Genomic DNA, 22,633 nt, shown 5'->3' with positions numbered 1-22,633 from the left:
GAGGAGAAAAAGATACCGTTCGTGCCGAAAGATCGTAACCCAACAAACTTGCCCCAGTGCCGCCCAATAGAGGATTTCTTTGGCTCACTCAGTGCCCTAGTGTATAAAAACAATTGGAGGGCCAAGGACACGAAGCAACTGACTACCAGAATCCGCAATTGTATCCGGAAAATGGACGTAAGTGCCGTACAACGTTCTTGTGAGAGCATCGCGACAAAGTTGCGTCGAACAACAGACCACGGCCCTTACTCAAACATTCACTGACATTTTTTTGAAGAAAATACATTATGTTATTTATAAAAAATACTGAAATCGATGAAAAAAAAATTTTTTTATATGTGATTGAAAAAAATTTCATTTTTTATTTAACACCCGTTATTTGTGGCCTTTCTGACATGTTTTAGTGCATACGTTTATTTATGTTTTACGGCTTGGAAGAGTTAGCTCGGTTTTGTGACGTGTGTTTTCCTCTCCAACGTGTTCATGATAAAAAAAGAGAGTGGAGAGGAGTGAAACGATGAACAATAACCTTTCATGTGAGCGTGAACTACTTTGTTTATTTTGCGTAGTTAAATTATCACACCGCTACATTTCATAACGGATATCGAATCGTGTCATGTGCTTGCAGCAGTGTATCGATTTAGTGGAAAGTTTGTATTCCCCTGCCGCATAAAGTGCGATTCACATACAACATCCACGTCACGTTCACGTCCCGTCACATTCCGTTACGTCAGTTATTCTACCATGCAATTCATATGAAAACATTCACATACACCGGCAACGTAACGACCCGACAGCATACGTTCAACGAAAACGACCGGCAGGATTTGTAGAAAAGAATAATTGACGGAGACGGACGGCTCGTTGGGTTTTTGTCTCGGCTTTTGTTTTGATTTTGGCTGAATTTTTTATGCCAACATATCTACCAGTATCAAATTTCTCAGACAATATCATTTCACGACTAGCTGAGAAAAACAGTCTATATATTATTATTGTTAAAAAAGGGTCGGGACTACAGGTTTTAGGCATTTAAATAATATAGTTCAATGATTTTCACTGAATTTTTCTAAATTTAGGACTGATTCTAGGCATACTGATTTGAAAAAGGGCGTTGCAATTCAAAATTGTTGTAGATGGCGACACCATGAATAACATTGAATAGATCATTCGTTTGACATTTGACGTGACGGTGCTGGTGCAAGCATTGACTGCATGTGTGAATTGGTGGAGACGTTTACGGAACGTAGACGTTCTTTTCCGTAACGTTCTATGTGAATCGCACATAAAGGTTCAGAAAATTAGATCACGTCAACATTCATTGTTTATGTATCATTTGTTGGGAGTGTTCAGATTTATTTTGAGTCATTTGGGAGCCGAATTAGTCTCTGTCGGATTAGCGGGCTTGAAAGTAGTTTTGAATTGTTAAAGTTTGAGTGACAATTTTAATTTAATTTTGCTTAATCACTCAGAAAACGTATTATTGAACTACATTCAATCTTTTACGTATGGTTGTACAGATGTCATTGTCGCTTTCCAAACTAATAATACAAGGCTCAAAGTCGTAATGGACACGCAAGTTAAAATTGTTAATGTTTTTGCGGGTTTTGCGAGAGTGATAAGTTTTTGGTGGAAATACTAAAGAGGGTCATTGAGTAATGGTCCAGGACTACTTAGGACTTTTGTATAGTTGAATAGCACCATGGGATAGTTTTTATACAGATTTCAGAAATTCAGGGCTGCTTTTTGTTTACCTTGTTCAGGAATATTTCACTCTACCGCTGTGATGAATAAAATGGTACAGTTCCGTGATCTTGAAGGTTAGTTGCTCATGTTGCTCAACTATACTAGCAATTATTAGTTTCATGATTCCATATTTTGAATTACTAGATACAAGTATTGATACAAGTAGCAGTGTGTGTAGGGCAGTTTCTTGAGTGTGTGTCAAGTAGTTCCATAAAAAGAGAGTGCGTGTTTAAACAAGTGGAATGACGATGGAGAAGCGCACTCAAGTTCAAATTTCGCAGTTTCGTGTGTGTTTGTGTATTCAACGCAGTAATGATATCACCATTTATCTCGGTTACCTTCTCAGGTTTCCCAAATATGACACTCCGTCATCCCAATTAGATTTAGAAACAAAGTAACTATATGATATATTCGACGATAAATATTAGGATATATAGGTTTCTCTCGGTTACCGTTTTAGGTTTGCTAAAGATAACTCTCCACCGTCGCAAATGGATTTCAATAAAAAATACATGCGATAAATAATAGAATATATAGTCGGTTCAATTCATTTTACAGGTTTTCATTCTCAGGATACCTAAAGATAGTTCCTGCCGCGTGTCTTAGCACAGGATTCTACGGTTTTGTTTCGTTGAGTGGTCGATAGTTTGCGTTCACATAATCACATCACTTACCTCAGTGAATCCTGATTCTTACCTCTCCCACTAACAACTATCCCTCCCATGATAAGCTATAGAGGCGACCTTTCTGGCGATTATCATACTAACATTCCTATCCTTCCCCTGGTGACTGTAAGGACGTGGCCGGCGTCGTTATTGACCATTTAAAGCTCGAATCGCCGAGAATTGCACAGCGAGAATGATTTGCTAGTCCCAAGCGTTATTCTGTGTGTCCTTTGTGCAATTTGGTTGATTCAGGTCAATCACGGAGAGCAACTACGAAGTGTACAGTCTACCCAAGCTCAAGCTCAAGCTCAAGCTCAATTCATCATGAAATGACTGAGCAATAAGCGTTTGAAATTGGATATTTTTCACGATCGACTTTCGTTTTTCAATTGATACCCCCAATATGCTACCAAAAGACGTAATTCTACTGCCTTCGTTTTTTGGGACCTGTATATCTGAGCGGCATTCATTTCACAAACCCAACAGATGCAAAAAACTCGAATCACCGAATGGAGTCACCCTTTTCAAGTTGTAAAATTGAATGTCTACAATAAAACGCACTTGAGTGTGTGTGATTATCAACATTGTAATAATTTCCTTGTACCCCATCCTTTTCCTGATAAAAATATGTCACCCTTCTAATCTCGAGTCCACCGCGAGTAATCGGTTTCCCACATTACTAACCATAGATTTAAGAAAATTGTTCATATATATAGTTTTAAAAATATATTTAAGATTTCGGCTCCTTTAAACTTATGTAACTGAGCATGTAAAAATAAACGAATTTATATTAAAAAAAACGCACGTAAATATTCGACATTATAGCCGTTCAGAAATTGGAGTGCTCCAGTGGTCGAGAGGCTAGCATCACACATTATCATGTCGGGGGTTCGGGTTCGGTTCCCGATTTTTTGTCAAAGAATGTTCTTCCGACCTGCACTGGTAGGTGCGTATTCTAGAGCTTGCCACTCAGAATGCATTCAAAGCGTATTACTTGGCATAGAAATTCCTCTAAGTACTGATAAAAATTACGCAAGTAAAGGGTGTGTCACATCAAATTGCATCACGGAAAAAACGCTGTAGAAATTTAATTTTTAGGAGTTATATCTTGAGCTTTCGCTTATAATCAGATAAGAGTGTATAGATCACGTTGGCCATGCTTCACTGTCAATTTTTCGTAAATTTGGAAAAATGTCGTCGATCGAAAAAGAGCGTCGTGAATTAATCCTGCGCACTCATTTCGAGAATCCGGAGTTGTCACATCGGGACATCGGTAAGATGCTGGGAATCGTCCAATCCACGGTCAGCAGAGTACTAAAACGATACTTCGAGAACCTAACCATCGACCGGAAGGTGAAGAACGGCAAAAATGGATGCTCCGTCAGTGAAAAAGATCACAAGCGCGTAGTTAAGCAGTTTAGACGTGATCCGAGAAGTTCGGTCCGGGATGTCGCCAATAATTTGAATTTGTCATGTTCATTCGTCCAGCGGACCAAGCAGCGGGAGGGCCTGCGTACATACAAGGTTCAGAAGGCTCCTAACCGCGATGAAAGGCAAAACATGGTGGGGAAGACGCGAGCCCGGAAGCTGTACACCGAAATGCTGACGAAGCCGCATTGCCTGGTAATGGACGACGAAACCTACGTCAAAGCGGACTTTCGTCAGCTGCCGGGCCTGTTGTTCTTCTCCGCAGAGGACAAATTCAGCGTTCCGGAGGAGATTCGCAAGCAGAAACTATCCAAGTTTGCCAAGAAGTACATGGTGTGGCAAGCGATCTGCTCTTGCGGAAAGCGGAGCGCCCCCTTCGTGATGAACGGCACGTTAAACGGGCAGCGCTTATTACCACTATTGAAGCAGCACGAGGGCCCGACCATCTTCTGGCCGGATCTCGCTTCGTGCCACTATTCAAAGGACGTGTTGGAGTGGTACGAAGCCAACGGGGTCACCTTCGTGCCAAAAGAAATGAACCCGCCCAACGCGCCGGAGCTTCGCCCAATAGAGAAATATTGGGCGATTATGAAGCAGGCCCACCGGAAGAACCCAAAAGTTGTCAAATCGGAGGCGGACTTCAAGAGAAAATGGATTTCTGTTCAAAAAAAACTACAACCTGACGTTGTACAGAACCTTATGGACGGGGTAAAGAGGAAGGTGCGAGCATACGGGCTTGGGCTCGAAGTATGAATAAAAAGAAAATGCCAAAAGTTGTTTAATAGTTTTTATTTTACTGTCTAAAATTTTCAAAAGAATCGGTCTACTGGGCGAATTTTTACAGTGTTTTTTCCGTGATGCAATTCGATGTGACACACCCTTTAATACTACGTTGAGAAGGCAAAATTCCCTTGGGGGATGTCAGTGCGATATAAGATGAAGATCTATCAATCGATGAGAATTAATGCACCAATTTTGTGAACACATTTAAATCTAAAATAAAATGTAATTTTAATTTAAGTTCGAGAATCTTTCACATTGCCCTCGTTTTATAACGAAGGTTGAAACCTTCGAACCAAATATTACAATGATATTTAATTTGTTGAAAGCAAGCGGAATAATATGAAAGAATCAAGCGCCCATTCTCACATCAATTTGTCGATAATTATAAATAATAGCCCAAAAACCCCTCCCATTCAACAAAGGAAATAATTGGCAATTAAAATAGAATGCCGAAGGCATTATCTCCCAGAACGATCCGTCGAATTACGGTTTCCATTTTCACTTTTACTCCATCCTCAGAACAACCAGACGGCCTGATTTCCCGATTTGAAAATGTTTCCCCGACAACTGCTTCTCGGTGGCAGCCTACTGCTGGTGACGGTGGTGGTGGCCACTTCCGCCCAGCAAACCTACCAAAACGACCCCTCCCAGAATAGCTACCAGATACGGACGCCAAGCTTTCAGCAGTCCTTCACCCGATACTTCAACGGTCAACAGGGCAGCCTGCTGGCAGCCCAGCAGCAGCAGCAGCAGCCCCAGAGCCAACAGTATGCAGTAAGTATTTTCCCACTTTGAATTTCAAAGTTTGTTTTGATACCCGAGGTGCATTTCAAGCATGCAGAGATAATAAAACTTGTTTTTTGTTGAAACAATGGAGATAACTTTAATCCGTGCGATTGTCGAATTCAAGAGATTAAAATGTTCTTGTCATCGCGGAAGAGAAACTTTCCGCAACTGATGCCAACTAAAAATCGGTGGCAAGAATTTCGATTCCCTTTTTTTGGCGTGAAGTGCGAAGTGGTGCTTACGAGCCACTTCGGCTAAGAAGTAGCATCCTCGAGCAGCTCATGAATAGAAATAAGCTGATTATGTGTTGCCGTTCGGAAACTTTACCTCCCCTCCCACTGCCAGAGTTGTGAAGAGTGATAATGGCAGCGGAATCGCGAAAATAATGTTTCTTTGAAGCCGGTGGAAAACTTCTTCCGGCGAACGAGTTGAAACGGACAGCTGTAGCGAGGCACGCGCTTCGGTCATAAAGTACAAAAAGCGGAATGGGAAGTGTACCTAACCTAGCATCGTCAGTTAAGTGCAGGTCAACAGTTTCCATTTCTGCTAACTTATTTCATTGAATAATCAGATTGGAACTGTGCGAGAACACTACCGAGTGGCCAACTTCTGCAGGGAAACAACAATCCAATAGTCTTGACTCGGAAACTCACCCCCAGATCTGTGAGGAACGAAACTCGTTATCACTACACTGTTCAGCTTAAATTTCCAACCTAATTCCACTTGCATCGAAGCCAATTTCCTTTCGCAGATGCGAACGGAACATTTTCCATTTCGGTCGATTTGGTTGCACTGAAGCAACATTTCTAACTCACTTGAATGCACCTGAGCGTTGATTGTAAATCTAATCATACGCTCCGATTGCACTCTTGAAACTGACAGCTAGCTAAAAACGGCACTTACTTTTCTAGCAATTGCCCCAAACCTACAGCCAGAATGATCCATCCTACTATGGCCAGCAATACCAACAGCAACAGCAGCAGCCCGATTATCAACAGCACTTTTCCCAACCATACAGCCGCTTCGTGTCTCAATTTGGTGGAAATTCAGCAGCTTCCGCCGGGCAGCAAGCCCAGTATTCGAGGATTCAGGAGAATTACATCAATCCCAACATAAGACTAGCCGCCGAACAGCAGAGACTGGGTCAGCAGCAGCCCCAGCAGCAGTATTACAGCCCGGAAGCCATCCAAGCTTACCTCCAGAGCCAGCAGGTTAGTGGAAATGGATCTGAACTGAAACACAGATTACCAACGTACCTTTTTCATCCATCCAATTCACAGGCCGCCCAAACCACAGCTTACAATGCCCCGCAACAACCCCAGCAACCGGACCCACAATCCCAGTATGAGTTCATCCAGCAGCAGCAGCTGCTGCAACAGCAACAGCAGCAACAACTGATCCAACAACAGCAGCAATATCAACTGCAACAACAGCAGCAGCAGCAACAACTCGTCGCCCAACAACAACAACAACAGCAGCAGCAGCAACCAGAACAGCAGGCTCCGGCAGCAGCCACCGAAGCGGCCACCCAGGCTAAACGCGCCTACTCGCCCTCCAACCAGGTGTCCCAGGTCAACTACTCGGGCAATGGACTCAAGTATAACTTCTGAAAATGATATGGTGATATGCATCTGGGAAGCGACCTAATTTTCCCCGTTAATTAAATGTTTAGTTTAGCCACGGTTATGTTTTGTTTGTTGAGAAGTGTTGAGCTCGTATCCGGAGACTGATGAGAATAAATTTATGTTTTTTTCCAAAGCAAGGCAAGGCTGTTTTGATGTTTTATGCACACTTCCCGGATGATTTCTAACGAATTTGCTTCTCATGGAGCTACATCTAAATACACCCATACCTCGCTTTACGGCTCAGTTACTGTGTGGTATGCACTTACTGTGCAACTCATGTTACAGCAACTGAATGGTTAAAGCACATGTCACACTGTTTGCAATCGACAAGCGATAGTCGACTGCGTCAGCGAACACCCGTTTCGCCGAGCACAGAGAGTGCCGCCATCATCGGTCCTCTTTCAGACAATGGATTTCGACAAGGTAATGCGGGCGCTGCACGATTCGTCCAACGTTTCACTCGAATGTTGGACTCAAACATTTGACTCGATGAATCGTCAAATGTTGTGACGAATGTGCTGCTACACGGTGAAGTGAATGTTCGATTCAAAGCAATTGGCCCAAACAATCGGCGAGTATTTGGATCGAATGTTTATTGTTTTTATTTACCATCAAAAACGTTAGGAAACTTGATGACGATGCGAGTATTGAAATTGCTGCCGTAGCAATTGTACTGATATCGGGCTGTAAATTAAAAATGCTTCAAATCAACATTATTAGAATGCAATATTTCGCCGAGTATTTTGAATTTTATGAATCAACTTCATAGTTCCTTCATCTAAAATTTCTAAGCAAACCAATCTGTCAAAGATAGATTCAGACGAATCGTGTAGCGGTGTATCGAATGTCATCGAGTGTCGAATCAACGAATGACAAAAATCCTTTGACTCGTGTCACTCGCGTTGGAAGGTAATCCACAACGAACGGATTACCTTCCAATGCGAATATTCGACACTCGACATTGGTGGTTCGTAGCTCGTCTGTCAACTACACGATGCGTCGAATCATCGAGCGTCCAGCATTCGAGGGTGTTCGTAGCATCGTGTAGCGCTGGCTTAAGACGTGTTTCCCGGGTCAATGATTCTTGGCTTGCCGTGGATTTCACAATTAGGGCGATTACACATTATCCGGTTTCCGCCGGACCGGTTTGAATCCCAAATGGCAAATTTCGACCGTACCAAATTCTTTACGGCGCCGTAATGCAGCCGTCTACTGCGACTACAATGTCCGGCGACCGGACAAGTATTATACGCGATGAAAGTAGTATAGTGTCGACGTCTTGGAAACTTGGCCGCAAAGCGAAAAGCCGTGTAAGGAATCAATAATACAAATTCAATCGGATCGGTTCTAATTACGGAGAATATGTAACATGACATTCAAAATACATATTTTCATTTTATTTGTACATAAAATAATAACAGACTCCAAAAACCAACAATCTATATATATATATAAAAATGGAGTGATGTCTGTCTGTCTGTCTGATTCTTATAGACTCGGAAACTACTGAACCGATCGACATGAAAATTGTTATGTAGGGGTTTTTGGGGCCGGGGAAGGTTTTCGTGATATTTTGAGACTGCCATTGAGGCTGCCATACAAATGAAACACAAATTTCTGCATTACTCGAGAATTAATCAAGCAAATGAAACCAAATTTGGCATGTGGAGGTTTTAGGATGCCATAAATGTTTCTATGGTGATAAGATACTCCTTCCCCCTCTCTTAAAGGGGGCTGCCATACAAATGAAACACAATTTTTTGCATTACTCGGAAATTAATCAATCAAACGAAACCAAAGTTGGCATATGAAAGTTTTAGGGTGCAATAAATGTTTCTATGATGGTTAGACAGTCCTTCCCCCACTCAAAGGGGGGGCTGCCATACAAATGAAACACAAATTTCTTCATTACTCGAGATTTAATCAAGCAAATGAAACCAAATTTGGCATGTGGAGGTTTTAGGATGCAATAAATGTTTCTATGGTGTTAAGATACTCCTTCCCCCTCTCTTAGAGGGGGCTGCCGTACAAATGAAACACAAATTTTTGCATTACCCGAGAATTAATCAAGCAAATTAAACCAAATTAGGCATATGGAAACTTTAGGGTGCAATAAATGTTTCTATGGTGGTTAGATACCCCTCCCCCTCTCTTAGGGGTGGCTGCCATACAAAAAAAAAACACAAATTTCTGCATTACTCGAGAATTAATCAAGTAAATGGGCGGGACGAAGTTTGCCGGGTTAGCTAGTAATCTACAAACAACAATGAAACAACTTCATGTTCCTTGAATATATCGACATCGAAAAAAATTTTTTGCCGTTATAGCGAAACATTTTAGGCCGTAAATCGAAACCGTTCCTTAATTCTAGAGGGCCGTTATGGCGAATTGCCGTATAAAGAGCGGCCGTATAGCGAGGTATGGGTGTATTCATCAATAAACTTTGTATAATTCTTTTGCTAACCAAGTCAAAAATGAACGGCATGTCATGGAGCATGCATACGATTTAGTGCAGCATCAAAGATAATAATGGGTTTTCAGACGTCATTCTGCGGAAATAAACATTTGTAGTCGTCCGATCGTTGTGATGCACATGATGGATATTCCTCCCAGCAGCTGATGTAGTTCATGATCCAATCGTCCTATCCACGTTCATCTACGTCTCCCAACTGCACTGCACCGTAGACGTAATCCCACAAGTTCCCAATCAATTTGAGATCCGATGACTGGGGAAGATGTGGAAGGGTTTTCTTAACGCTGTAGAGGAGCCATCCTAGCAAACTTTAAATCGTATAATTTGGCATATTCTAAACCATGTATAAAGTGGTATCGAATCACAATCGTATATGATTCCGATCGAAGTATACAGCGTGTATACCTGCAATCGCATAAAATGCGGAAAACACGATTTTATTTCACACGATAGATTAAGTCGTAATTCGGTGTATCAAGCATCGGTTTTCTGACACACTATATCGTAAAATCAGTTTAATCGACATCATATACGTATATCATGATGACGCAGTTCGTGAGTCGCATGAAGTATTAAATTGAATCAATGTAGTGCTGCGAAAAATGTTACTACATGCTGTGGAAAACCGTTCAACAGTAAATCATATTAGATCGTAATTGAGGACATATTACATCATATTAGGAATTTGACATATGTACAGTGCCGATGTCTGGTGGTGATATGGTGATTTAGGGAGGCAAATTAATATCTATCAGAAAACAGGCTCGAAAACAGCTTTAAATTGTTCAAATTTGGATGATAATTTTTGCTTCATTCAAACAACCGGAGTTCGAATTCCAACGGAGCAACTTTCCTACCCATCACCATCATTCATTTTAAATATTTATATCCCCTTCCCATTAAAAGTCAATTGAACAGTTCGTAAAACCATATATGCGCTCATATATGCAAATGGCGATTTGTGAGGTTAAAAAATAATTATAATCTCACGTACATTATTCACGCAAGTCACGTAGTTTTTGGACGAGCCAGACTGCTCGAATAGGTCTAGATAGCATACTCTTTCTAACGTATTATTCTTCTCAGCCCATCGTAGCATCCGGTTGTGATCTGCCGATCTTTATATTTCCCTACTCTCATTCTTCGCTCGAAAAACTTCTCTCTTCCCAACACTGTTCATGAAACGTGAAATAAGCGTAACGTAACGTTTCCTACGCGATGGCCATGCGTTTAATTTGTCACCTAGCTGCGCGCAGGGTTTTTACCGTTCTGGCGATGTGCGATGAAAAGCTGGATACAGCCGCAGCTCGATTTGCTACCGTTGGTGCTCGAGGGTACCGACCAGGATTCCGCGGTCAGGAAACTCAAAAAATGGCACAGCGTATGATGACGGACGCTGCAGGGCACTGCGAAACATGCCGAGTGCCGGTCGGACGATCCTCTTACGACTTTCGTCCGTTCGTTGCGGATAAGGAATCCTCATGAAATTCTTCCGGATAATAGGCAGATCCAGAATCCCGGATATGCTGCCAGTTGATCAGGCAATCTGTTCAACGGAAACGCTTGATTGATTACAGTGTTGGGTTAGGTTGAGAAGAAATGGAATTTATCTTTGTTTACAAAAATCAACGTAAAAATAGCGAAACTAAAACTGTATTCATACTTTACTAAATCCTGTATCTAATAAAAAATAGAATGAAATTATAACACTACTTTTCACTTCCGAAACAATATTTCACAAAAGTGCCTTTTTGTACTTCACAGAATCGTTCCGCTCTCCGACCGCTCTGCAAACGAAATGGCCGAGAGTTCCAAAAAATTACAGGTCCTAACTGTAGTATGGCAAGTGGCCATTGATTTCCGCCTGTAAAATTTCTTGCAAAGAAATTCGCCGAATATTCCCTTCTCGTTTGCAATTATTTGAGAGGAGCTGAACCCCAAGAAAATAGTTGGGAATTACGACGCATAGCTAGCATTGCGTATTATTACTTCCGCACTAGTTGCTATAATTTATTTATTTATTTTTGATTCATTTTTATTTATAATAACGTGAATATAGAAAATCGTGTTTTCGCATTTTATACGATTTCGGATTCACATTATGCATTCTTTGATTGATATTTCATACGATTGTAATATCAAATTACCTAGCATGTTTTTGCGACCTAGCATGTGCAAGACTTATATGATTTAATGTTTGCTAGGTCGTACTAGATGTATGTATGTAGATGAAGTCGTGTATGCATCCTAATTAATTCGCAAGTAATTGTCATGTATGTATATCACCTTCACTTTTGCATGCATATACCACCCAAAATATGGGCTATGTGATGCTGTATATATGCTTGTTATACGATTTAATGTTTGCTGGGATTCCTAGACGAGTTTCGAGGAATGTTTCGAATCATTATCTTTGAATGAGCTGAAAGTCGGAACCATAACCCAACTTGAACGCACATGCTTTCAAATGCATTTTCAAAATGTCCAAATACACAAATCGATCCACAGTGGATTAAATAAATTACAGGTTCTCAGGCCCACACCATAACTTGGCCGCCATGTTTGATTGTTGGTCGTAAATTGTTTGGATCCAATTCAGTATTGTGTTAGCGCCACACTCTAACTTGTCCATCAGACCCAAAAACGTTGAATTTGAACCATTTGCCGCGAAAATCGCGTTGCCCTGTTCAGGTTTTACCACGTATTTCTGGGCATATTCTATAAGAGTAGTTGTTGCATAGTTGTCTCGAAGAATTGGCTTTGTTAAAGTTATGAAGCACGCCCTGAACAGACGATTGTGGTCGTTTCACAATTGTTGAGTTTTCGGACAAGCTTTTGCTTCCATTTCTCAGGTTCACGATCAGTTATTGAGCTGCATCTGGGATTTTGGAAAATGGTAATTCCTGAAAATGAAGGTTAAAATCATAATATACAGGGTGTTCAATAACTTTGAATACACTTTTAAAATATGTTAAAAAAATGAAAATACAAGATATTCTTTTCTGCGCCCATTTTATTGAGGTTATGTTAATTGACAACCTTTACGACATATTAGCTGGGTGTGCCCCTCCTTTGTGTTGTATGACGAGCTTGAGACGTTTCTCAAAAGAATCGCACGCGGCACGCCCATTATCCATCGGAATCTATGTTTGTTCGGCTTGGCCAGCATGTGCGACCATACATAAAGTCCGGGGTGTTAAGGTCCGAGGAGCTGGGAGGGCACAAAGTCTTATCGAGAAAATCAATCAAATTCTCCCGACACCACATTTGGACGATATTCGCCAAACGGACCGGTGCGCCGTCCTGTTGAAAGACGTAATGATCCTCCACGTAGAGGTCCCGAAGAGCCAGAGCCACAACCTTCTCCAGAACCTCGGTCTTGTAGTACACGGCGTTAATTTTCACGTTTCCACAAATCATCACCAAAGCGGCGGTGTTTATGTGGGACGGGAGGATGCAGGGCAAAATCGACGTCCACAGCCGATCATTTTGGACACTGTGCGGCTGTTGCAAGACAAAGAGTTTCTCAACAGAAAACGCGAACTGTTGACCTGCGTGCCGTGAAAGTATCTCTTTGGCTCTGTTCAACCTCTTCTTCGTTGTAGCCTTCGTTACCCCGTATACCTTGTTTTTCTTGTACGGTTTGTATCCCAGGTCCTTCGTCATGATGGTGTGGGCAGTCCCGATCGACACATCCAGACCAGCTGCGGTCTTCCGGATCGAGCGATTAATTTTTCGATGAACCCGCCCCCTAACCACCTTGCTGGCTGCTGGCGTCCTCACCGAACGTGGACGCCCAGATCTCGCACGCTCCTTGGTCGAGCCCGTCTCACGGTACCGACGGATGGTGGTATAGATGAAATTACGCTTCAACCCGTGGGATTTCAACCACCGGAATATGTCGCCGGGTCGCTCACCTCTCGCAAACAACTTTAATACGACGTCGCGGTACTCTTTCATAGTGCGCGGTAAACAAACAACAAGTGACAACAAGTTGGCACCATACGCGTCGGCTAGCCTATATATATGAGGCTAAAACTGACACCAATACCAATACACAGAATGCACATGGTGCGCACCTACACAACGATGAAAAGTTGTATTCGAACTTATTGAACACCCTGTAAATAGTGAAAATTACGAACCCCCTTTTGATACTCCAATATTCAAAGCACACACCGTCTCACGATGATTTAAGCTAAAATTCTCATTGAATCATGCAAATGTTTGTTTTTGAACATATGACAATTGCATTGCGACTTATTTCCATTATTTAAGTGGTAAAAAGTCCAAAGAGCAGACGTATGTTAGGACCTACAAAGCAGTAACATGTCCGATGAAATCCTGCTTAATTGAAGACCATTTTTCAACATCACCCACAGGGGCACTGAGAGCCTTTAAAATATTAACTTGGTATCGTTAAAATTATGAAAGTTAGTCGCGCTTCATTCGTCTTTTTCGACGTACTTCACAAATATTCACTACACGCTGTCCCATTATGGTCATAATTAACAGGAACTTCCAAAAATCCATATTTTTAATTGATTAAAAAAAACGGTGGATGGGTTATACCTATAATATAACCGCAAGGTTGACGTAGGACTGCCGTTGGTAATCATTTATGTTTTTTCAATTAGCAATAATCGCACTTCGAATGGCAGCCTATTTGGGTAAATTATTGATTAAATTATTGATTGAACTAGTGAATGAATCAAACAATTTACGAATTCAATTGCAAACAAATCCCTATTTAGGTCAATTCATGCATTATAGTAGTAGTTATCGCCGCAAATAGTTATCAACATTTTGCCTAATCATTTAACGGTATGCGAAGAAGTTCAGTGAGCTGGCGACATGAAGAGGCATGCAGCCCTGAATAACCGAGCCAAAGCGTTGTATTTCTACCCGCTTTTGTAGACCGTGTTAGCAAAATGCATTCCGGAGTGTAAAAATGCATGGGGGTATAAAAAGAACTGCCGAGATTTTCCCAACTTTTTGGTTTCTGAATCTGTGTTGGAAAAACTGTGTTTATGTACTCGCAGCTTGCATCTCATTTGCAATGCCAATCTCCCCATGTTTCGTGGTTTAGAAATCTGTGTTAGGGAAACATTCCGATTTTCAGAAACGCAAACGAATACTAAAGTACCCGCTGCTTGTATCTATTTTGAAATGCCGATTTCCCTTTGCGCCATGGTTTTGAGGTCTGTGTTAGGGAAACATTCCGATTTGCAAAAAGGCAAACGAGTACAAAAGTACCCGCTGCTTGCATCTATTTTGCAATGCCAGATTCCCCAGACTCCATGGTTTTGAAGTCTGTGTTAGGGAAACATCCATTCATTCCTGCGATGGTACCTCAATCGCTGTTCAATTACAACTGAGTGAATTTCCGAGCGGCGCTCGCTTATATACCGATTGGTGATTCCAGTAGCCTGTTTTGAAAGCAATTTTAAGGCTATTGAAACAAGTTTTTGGATCAAAAAATTAGTGGGTTATATCTATGATATAACCGCAAGGTTCACGTGGAACTACCTTAGCTTAGCAATCATTCGTTTGTATTGATTAAATTCTTGATTGAATGAAACAGTTTCCAAATTCAATTGAGTTCAATATATTTGCTCTGTGAGTGAAAAAAATGAACAAACGCCGTGTAAAGTCAATTCATTTATTGTGATTGATTGTTCTTCGTTACAAGTAAATTTAATGACGGACCTTTTACGTTTGGTATGATGACTAGAACAAAAGACGGGTGGGTAATGTCGGGGACATAACCGGAGTGACGTAGGACTATACAAAGGGGACAGCTTTTGTTAAATATATATTTTAAATATATTGTTTTATTTTCTTCTCCTACGTGAATACCTACCTATCTACCTGAAAAATGGATTAGTTTACTGTTTACTCTTTATGAATATGTTGATGGTTCTGAAAAGAACCTTTGGTGTTGTGTTTTTGTTATCACTCGATATTCCCATCTTGTTCGGTTAAACCTTCCTGTTTAGCTATTGCGTTTGCCACTCGCCACAGCTTTCACAGTTGGAAAATTTCTTCCCATCCGACTTGTGACATATTGTTCAGTAAATTACATTTAATGCGACGTGCCGGAGAAACACTTTGCCACTCACTGAAACTAATTATTGCCTTGATGAGCGTCGAACCGAAGCTGCTCTGTTCTTGATGCGAGTTTTCTGATTGTCGTGAGCAGCTTTGCAAGCCAACTCGAGCACTCCGACGGCCGAAACTCTATAATCGCTGTTAGGTATACTGGTGCTCCGGCACTAATCCGTTCGGCCTAGTTACCCTTGCGGAGCAATCAGTGAATGCGACCAACAGGGAACTGGAGACCTGCACGGTTCGAGTGAGACTTTGCCTTTCCCTTAACTTGTCCTCCTTTGTTACGTCCACGATGCCGATGCCGTACAACCACACGGGTTTACGGTTTGAAAGAAAATAAGATATTTTTTTGGGGTCCGCGTGTTTTATACTCTAGCGGTACACACTCACAGGATAGAGACAAATCGGCGGACTCAGCCAGAGGGGCGAGTCCAACGAGACGAACGAATGAGCGTTAAAAGGGAGCGATGGCAAAAAAAAATACATTCATTACGATTTGTTCGCTTGTTGGATTCACATGCGGGCTAAAAAGGGTCCTTTTCAGGATCACTAAATTACCTTCAATCTAAAGAGTTTATTGTTTTGTTATCACTCGATATCCCCATCTTGTTCGGCTAAACCTTTCTGTTTAGCGATTGCATTTGCCACTCGCCACAGCTTTTAAGTTGGAAAATTTCTTCCCATCCAGCTTGTGACATATTTTACAGTAAATAACATTCAATGGCACGTCGCATTACCACCACTCAGTATCGGATTGGAGGTAATTTTAACCTGTAATTGAACATTCGAGATGACAGTGGTACAGTGTCGACTTTCAATGTGGGGTCATAATTTGACCCCGAACTCTATGTTTAGAAGAATGTCTAAATAAATATGTCGCATTACAGGTCCGTCCAATTAGCTAAATGTCGAGATAAGTGTAAATTACTGTACTTTCAATCTAGAAGCAATTTAAGAATTGATGAAAATCCATAAGCTCAGAACAACTGCCAAATTCACATACTCATCATATCCTGACAAACAAATTATGAAAAAATCAATTTGTGTTTTATTATTATTTTGGATATTGTTTTAGAAAGCATTGAACTGTATTTCCTAAACTCTTTTTTGGAAGGTTTAATGGCCCTGAAAAGCGCCTTGTTTTATGGAATGGTTTCAATTTAGAAAACTTAGTACTCGTGGTTTTGAAAAAACCCATTTCGAACGCCCTCGATGCCGCCTTGTTCTGGATTTGCCACCAAAGCAGTTTGTATAAAGAACAAACTTTTTTCTTCTGCTACCTGATGCCGTTTTGCGATTGCTTTGCCACTCGCCACTCGCTGCAACTGCCTGTTGTCTTGATGTCCACCGAACCGAATGTGTTCTGTTCCGAATGCGGGTTTTCTTATCGCCGCGAGCAGCTTTGCCAGCTTACTCGATCACTTTGGCGGCCGAAACTATATAGCGCCGGCTAGGTGGACTGGTGTACTGGTACTAACGCGCTCGGCCTAGCTACCCTTGCGAGGAACTCCAGATCAACACGGTTCGAGCGGGATTTTGCCTTTCCCTTCACTTTTCCTCCTTTACCATGTCCAGACATGGCTGCTTGGGTTGGTTTGTTGATGTGTTGTGATGCGAAACGATGTGGTGTACGGTTTGAATGAGAATGATCGTTACGGCAGCGGAGCGGGGATTTTTAAGCTGACTGACTGGCTCGAGAATTACGCATGTGTGAGACTGCGACCAATGTTTCGTTCATTTTTCTCTTTTTCCTTTCCAATCGTGCTTCATTCTATTTCGCTGCTGCTCTGGTTGCCCGTTTTGGTCGGTACGATTTGAGGAGCACAAAATGGACCAATCAAAAATGGGCACATAGTGCATTTTGACAATGCTTAATATTTCACAATTATTCAATTATTTATCTCAAGAAAAATTAAATGTTATTCGTTATGATAGGTGCGTAGATATATTTCCTATCAATTGATGCAAAAACCTTTGCGATCTATTGAGAAATGCTCGAGTTATAAGCCTTCCAAATCTTGCATTTTTTCCTACTTGTTCAGTGCCTAGATTTCCATTTCACCCCCTATATCTTCCGGTTAGACGTAGTCCTACGTCAAAATATATGTACGAAAGAATTATCAAACGTTTGATGAACCAGCCTAAGGCTGAAAATCTTTCCAATAAAGACAAAAAACAAAATTATCAAACGATTATTTTATTTTACATTTCCCTCTGAAGTTTACATCCCAAAAGTGTACATACTTCTCGAATCTCGAATTTGCTTGAAACTGGGAAGTTCATTCGCTTCTAGTGGCTGCACGATTTTCCCAGGTTCCTAAGTTTAGAAGATCATGTTAGGACAGACATATTCCACTCTGCACAAAGGCAAGCGAGGACAAAAGTACTCGCAGTTTGCATTTATTTGCAGAGCCGATTTCCCCAGAAACCTCGGTTTTGAAGTCTGTGTTAGGGAAACACATTTCAATCGGAACAAAAATACCCCCGATTTGTATGAATTCGCAATACCGATTTCCCCACGCTTCATGGATTTGAAGTCTGTGTTAGGGAAACACATTCCAGTCGGAACAAAAATACCCCCGACTTGCATGAATTTGAAATACCGATTTCTCCAGGCACCTTGGTTTAGAAATCTCTATTAGGGAACACATTTCGGTGGGAACAAAAGCTCCCCCTACTTTCGTGTGTTCTTTTTCTTCTTTTTGGCTTTAAGAGGGTTTAAACTTTTCAGTTCACTCGCCTCTAGGCTCTTTCGTGTGTTTGCAATGCCGATTTCGCTGCTTGGTTTTAAAGTCTGTGTTAGGGATGAGATGAGCGATGAGAACAAAAGTCCCCCTACTTTCATGTATTTGCAATGCCGATTTCACCAAGGCTGCTTGGTTTTGATGGCTGTGTTAGGGAAACCGTAAATCGGGCCAATCAAAACAATGCAGTTAGGGCGTTTAGATAACGCCTAATATTTTACAGTTATTCAATTGTTTATCTAATGAAAAACAACATTTTGTTAGTTGCGATAGATGCGTAGAAATATTCCCTATCAAGTGATGCAAACATCTCTCCTATCCAGTACGAAATGTTCGAGCTATAAGCATTCGAAATCTTTCATTTTTTCCTGCATGTTCTGTGTTTAGTTTAGCTACCGTAGTTTAATTCACGTCGCTTGTTTATAACTGTGAATATAATTTTATAGTGGTGCGAAATTTCAGAAATAACCATTTTACCAGTTTGGTCGCCCTGAAATATTTTTTTTTCTTGTAGAATCATTTGATGATTATTGTTTGATGATTCATTCTTGTCCTCGCAGAACAATACATGCTCGAGATAAGCGCAGTTATCATCCTTCGTGGAGAAAGCTTCGCTACTGGCAAGCGAAACCAAATTACATTCAAAATTTGAGAACGACATTTACTTTATTGGTGACTTAATAAACGAAATAAACTCTTTCTGTTAATCTCAACAACCTCGTAAAGAGTAGCACTGCTTCATTATGATCAAGATTAGCGCAAATGCAATCCTAGTTGAAGGGAGTTTTGCAACTAGCACGCGAACCCAAATAGATTAATAACTTATTATAACCTATTGAACAACTTGGTATTCCCCAAATAATTTTTTGGTGCACAACCTTAACACCTGCTTCGCCATAGCGACAACACAAATATATGGGAAAATGGAAACGCTTATATTTTCATGAATTTTAACCATTTAAACACCATGAGATTGTAATGTATAGCATATCAAACAAATCTTAGGGAATTTCCGATTCGTTTGATATGTGAATCGCCAAAATCCGTTCGCGGTAAAAATAGTTATTAGCGTTAACTTTATTTCATAAAAACGTGACCTGTTTTCTGATTTGGCACCCTTAATTAAAGACGTAGTTCTACGTCAAAACATACTGAAAATAGCACAATCACATGGATTTGGTAGGCAATTAAATATAAGTACAAATATTGACGACACGATGTGAAAAGTGGTTATGGTAGCGCATGCTATGTCGCTCGTAATTTTCAGGGCATTGGTCATTAACTTGAAACATAGCGCTCACAACAAGTGAAACACTCAAAACTGTCAGACATAGTCACAGCCTCCATGGAGTTGTACCAACAAATAACGTAGTATTTGTAGTCCGATTAGAAATACAGTGACTGAAGCTCGAGTTCGTACACCACCATGCAGATATCTTTTCACAACTTTTGAATGTCGAAAACAAGCTTCCGATACTTCCTATTTAGATAAAGTCATAGCGTCAACTGAGAGTGAAAAGTTATACTATTCGTTTTAAAAATGTAACTGAGAAACTTAAACTCATATTCGTACGGTAATTGAATTTCAATTCGATTTCGATGGTATCGATAGTATCGTAATCCATGTTCATTCAACAGCCTTCAGCCGTTATCTACATGCTTTCTGGTGTATTCGGGAGGAATATTCATCCATCAATCCATCAAGTGGTTTCTACCTGAGAGAGAGGAGCCAGCTGAATGACAAATAGTTTGTTTTCTTCTTATTCTTTTCACACGTTTTCATCGGACAACTTCAATCAAGCAAGTTGTTGTCATTCATTTTCGAAAAAAGTGTTCAAACTTGACGTGAATCATTGTTTGTGAGTACATTTGTACATTTTTATCTCCGATTTGATTTTTGACGTAGGATTACGTCTAACAGTAATATTTGGGGGTAAAACGAAAACAATATAAACAATATCCGAAATAACAAGCAACTGGAGCAAACAACGGTGGAGATCTTGTGTGAATTTATGAGTGTTTTGGGCCCATTCGTAGTTTTTTCCGATCGTTTATTCAATTCTCGCGAATTCGTTAATTTTTCCAAGTTAAAAGTCAAGCTGGACGCGAAGAAAGCATTTTCCAGCGGCGAGAACTGTTTTCTTTGATCGAAAACAAAAGGTGAAAATTAGTTTCTCTGCGGTTGCTATCACTAACTGCAATAACGCGATAACTGGTTCGGTTTGAATTACTGTTGCCGTTCAGCGAAAGTTGGTGTATAGCCAAATTTGTGGATTATTTGTTTGGGAATGATGTTTTTGAGAGCAGTTTTGCTGTAATCATCCTGAAAAACTAATTTGATATTCAATGAGTTCAGTTTTTCAGGGTTGCTCTAAACACCCAACAAACAACACGCTAATGTTGGGGCTGAAAGTTAATTCGGAAGATTTATTGTTGCGCTACTTCTATAATGGTTTGTGCATTTAGTTTGTCTACATTACATCTGCACTGATTTTATATTTTTTTAATTTTTAATTTTTGGCGTAGTCCTACGTCCCTCCGGTTATGTCCCCGACATAACCCATCTTTTCGTGTTTTGATTGGGCAGTTCTGATTAGTGTTTGCCTTTTGCGATCCGGTGCAATTTAATTTGATTCGGTATTGCGAAGATGAGGTGCCAGGTGAGGCGATGTCTCTTCTCTTGAATGGCGTTAACGTTCCCTGTGGAACTTTTGCCGTCTCAACCTATGAATTAATTAGCGTCATTTATTAACACTTATTTTTATACATTTATTAATACTTATTTTGAGATTTGTTAAGCCAAATAACACGCCTTGAATGTATTATGAAGGACAAGCTCTAGAATACGCGTGACCGCAGTGCAAGTCGAAGGAAATGTCTTTGACGAAAAATCCTCCGGCCAGAACGGGAATCGGCCACGGGTGTGATGAGGCGATGTGGCGGGAGCAAAAAATCTAACCCTAATATATATTTTTACTGGTTGCAGGTTGATTCGTTGCAGCAAGCTAAGTAAAACGATTTTTGCAATGTGGGCGATGATTTTATACTCTCCGATGCAATGCGTTTGTGGAATACATAAAATAAGTACTAATATCTCAATGAAAAGAGTCAACATTGATTTTTCACAGGTGAATTTTGAGGAAAATGTTTTTGCGTCCGATGGAAAAAAAATAGAACGTGGACTAAAAAAGATGCAGTACCAACTGTGTCTGCATTTTTATAGGTGGTGATCACGATTCGGATGAATATGAGAGTTATACTACCAGTCTCTCGACATCTTTACCGCTATATTCTTGACCACCGCTGGTAGACCATTCATATGCAAATTTCAAGTCTGACATGCAGGTCGTTAATCAAGGCGAAGTATCACTAAAGGTCTAATCGGATTGACCGATAGTGAAGGTGAACCAATCAGTCTCGTCCATGAAACTGAAAAGGTCAAGAGTCTTTCTCCCTTTTGTATGTGATATAATTTGTACGCCATTTCCAAATAGCCATAGCCAAATATCTGTCGCTTACAATCAGTCTACATAAATGTTGCACTCACTCTGCCTTTCCTTACAACACCCACTCCCCGTTTGAGAAATTGTTGAGGGAGCATCGTTTGTGCGAGTGTCGAGCAGGAATGAACTTTCTCAAGATTCATTGTACCACTAATAAATTCTCAAAGGATGTAATCTTACGTTGATCGCACTTGATCGAAGAAATTACAAAAAGTATTTGATCGCAGTATTTGATAAATTCTTTCGCTTCAAGGCAATTTGAAGTTCCGAAAAGAACTGGATTTGATTTGCCGAAAACACAACAAAATGTATCGGTTACTGCTTTCTTCTCCACGGCTCATCGTTTGCCAGCAGCGATGAAATTTTTCGGATTCTTCTCGGCGGATGTTTCGTATGTCCTGCCCTTATTCCCCTTATTTCGATGCTAGCGCTTTCTTGGTCGCCTTCTTAGCAGTACCATTCTTCTCTCCAGTGGACTCCTTTTTGGCTTAGGGAGAAGCTTGAACGAATACGCAGCAGCAGTGCCCTTCGTTTGCACAAACAAGCTCTTGGTGGTGACTCTATTCATCAGCACTTTCTTGATGGACGAAGTTAGCTTCGCCACATCAATCTTGTGCAGCGATAACATGCTGCAACCTCTGTACAATTATAATTGGGTGGATTTCCGAGCTGACACAGATTTTTGTGATTTCAATAGCTTGCTTTCAAAGCAATTTTTGAGCTATGGAAACAAGTTTTTGAATCAATGAATAACACACATATAGCGCGTAGA

At 40.7% G+C, this 22,633-nt stretch overlaps 1 protein-coding gene across 2 annotated transcripts in view; it reads left to right on the top strand.

The window, feature by feature from the left end:
• The window catches only part of LOC129764689 (putative uncharacterized protein DDB_G0271606), a 28,696-nt gene extending 21,538 nt beyond the window's left edge, over positions 1-7,158 (top strand). For both annotated transcript variants that reach the window (XM_055764054.1, XM_055764046.1), the window contains 3 exons: positions 5,139-5,393; positions 6,317-6,616; positions 6,686-7,158. In XM_055764054.1, coding sequence (XP_055620029.1) covers positions 5,172-5,393; positions 6,317-6,616; positions 6,686-7,015 — 852 coding nt within the window. In that variant the 5' untranslated portion in view covers positions 5,139-5,171 and the 3' untranslated portion in view covers positions 7,016-7,158. The remainder of the gene's footprint in view (positions 1-5,138; positions 5,394-6,316; positions 6,617-6,685) is intronic.
• The last annotated feature ends 15,475 nt before the right edge of the window (positions 7,159-22,633 follow it).

The sequence above is a fragment of the Toxorhynchites rutilus genome, chromosome 1 (assembly GCF_029784135.1).
Source record: "Toxorhynchites rutilus septentrionalis strain SRP chromosome 1, ASM2978413v1, whole genome shotgun sequence".
Taxonomy (NCBI): Eukaryota; Metazoa; Arthropoda; class Insecta; order Diptera; family Culicidae; genus Toxorhynchites; species Toxorhynchites rutilus.
The sequence above is the reverse complement of the archived record's forward strand: the minus strand, read 5'-3'. Positions and strand labels throughout refer to the sequence as shown.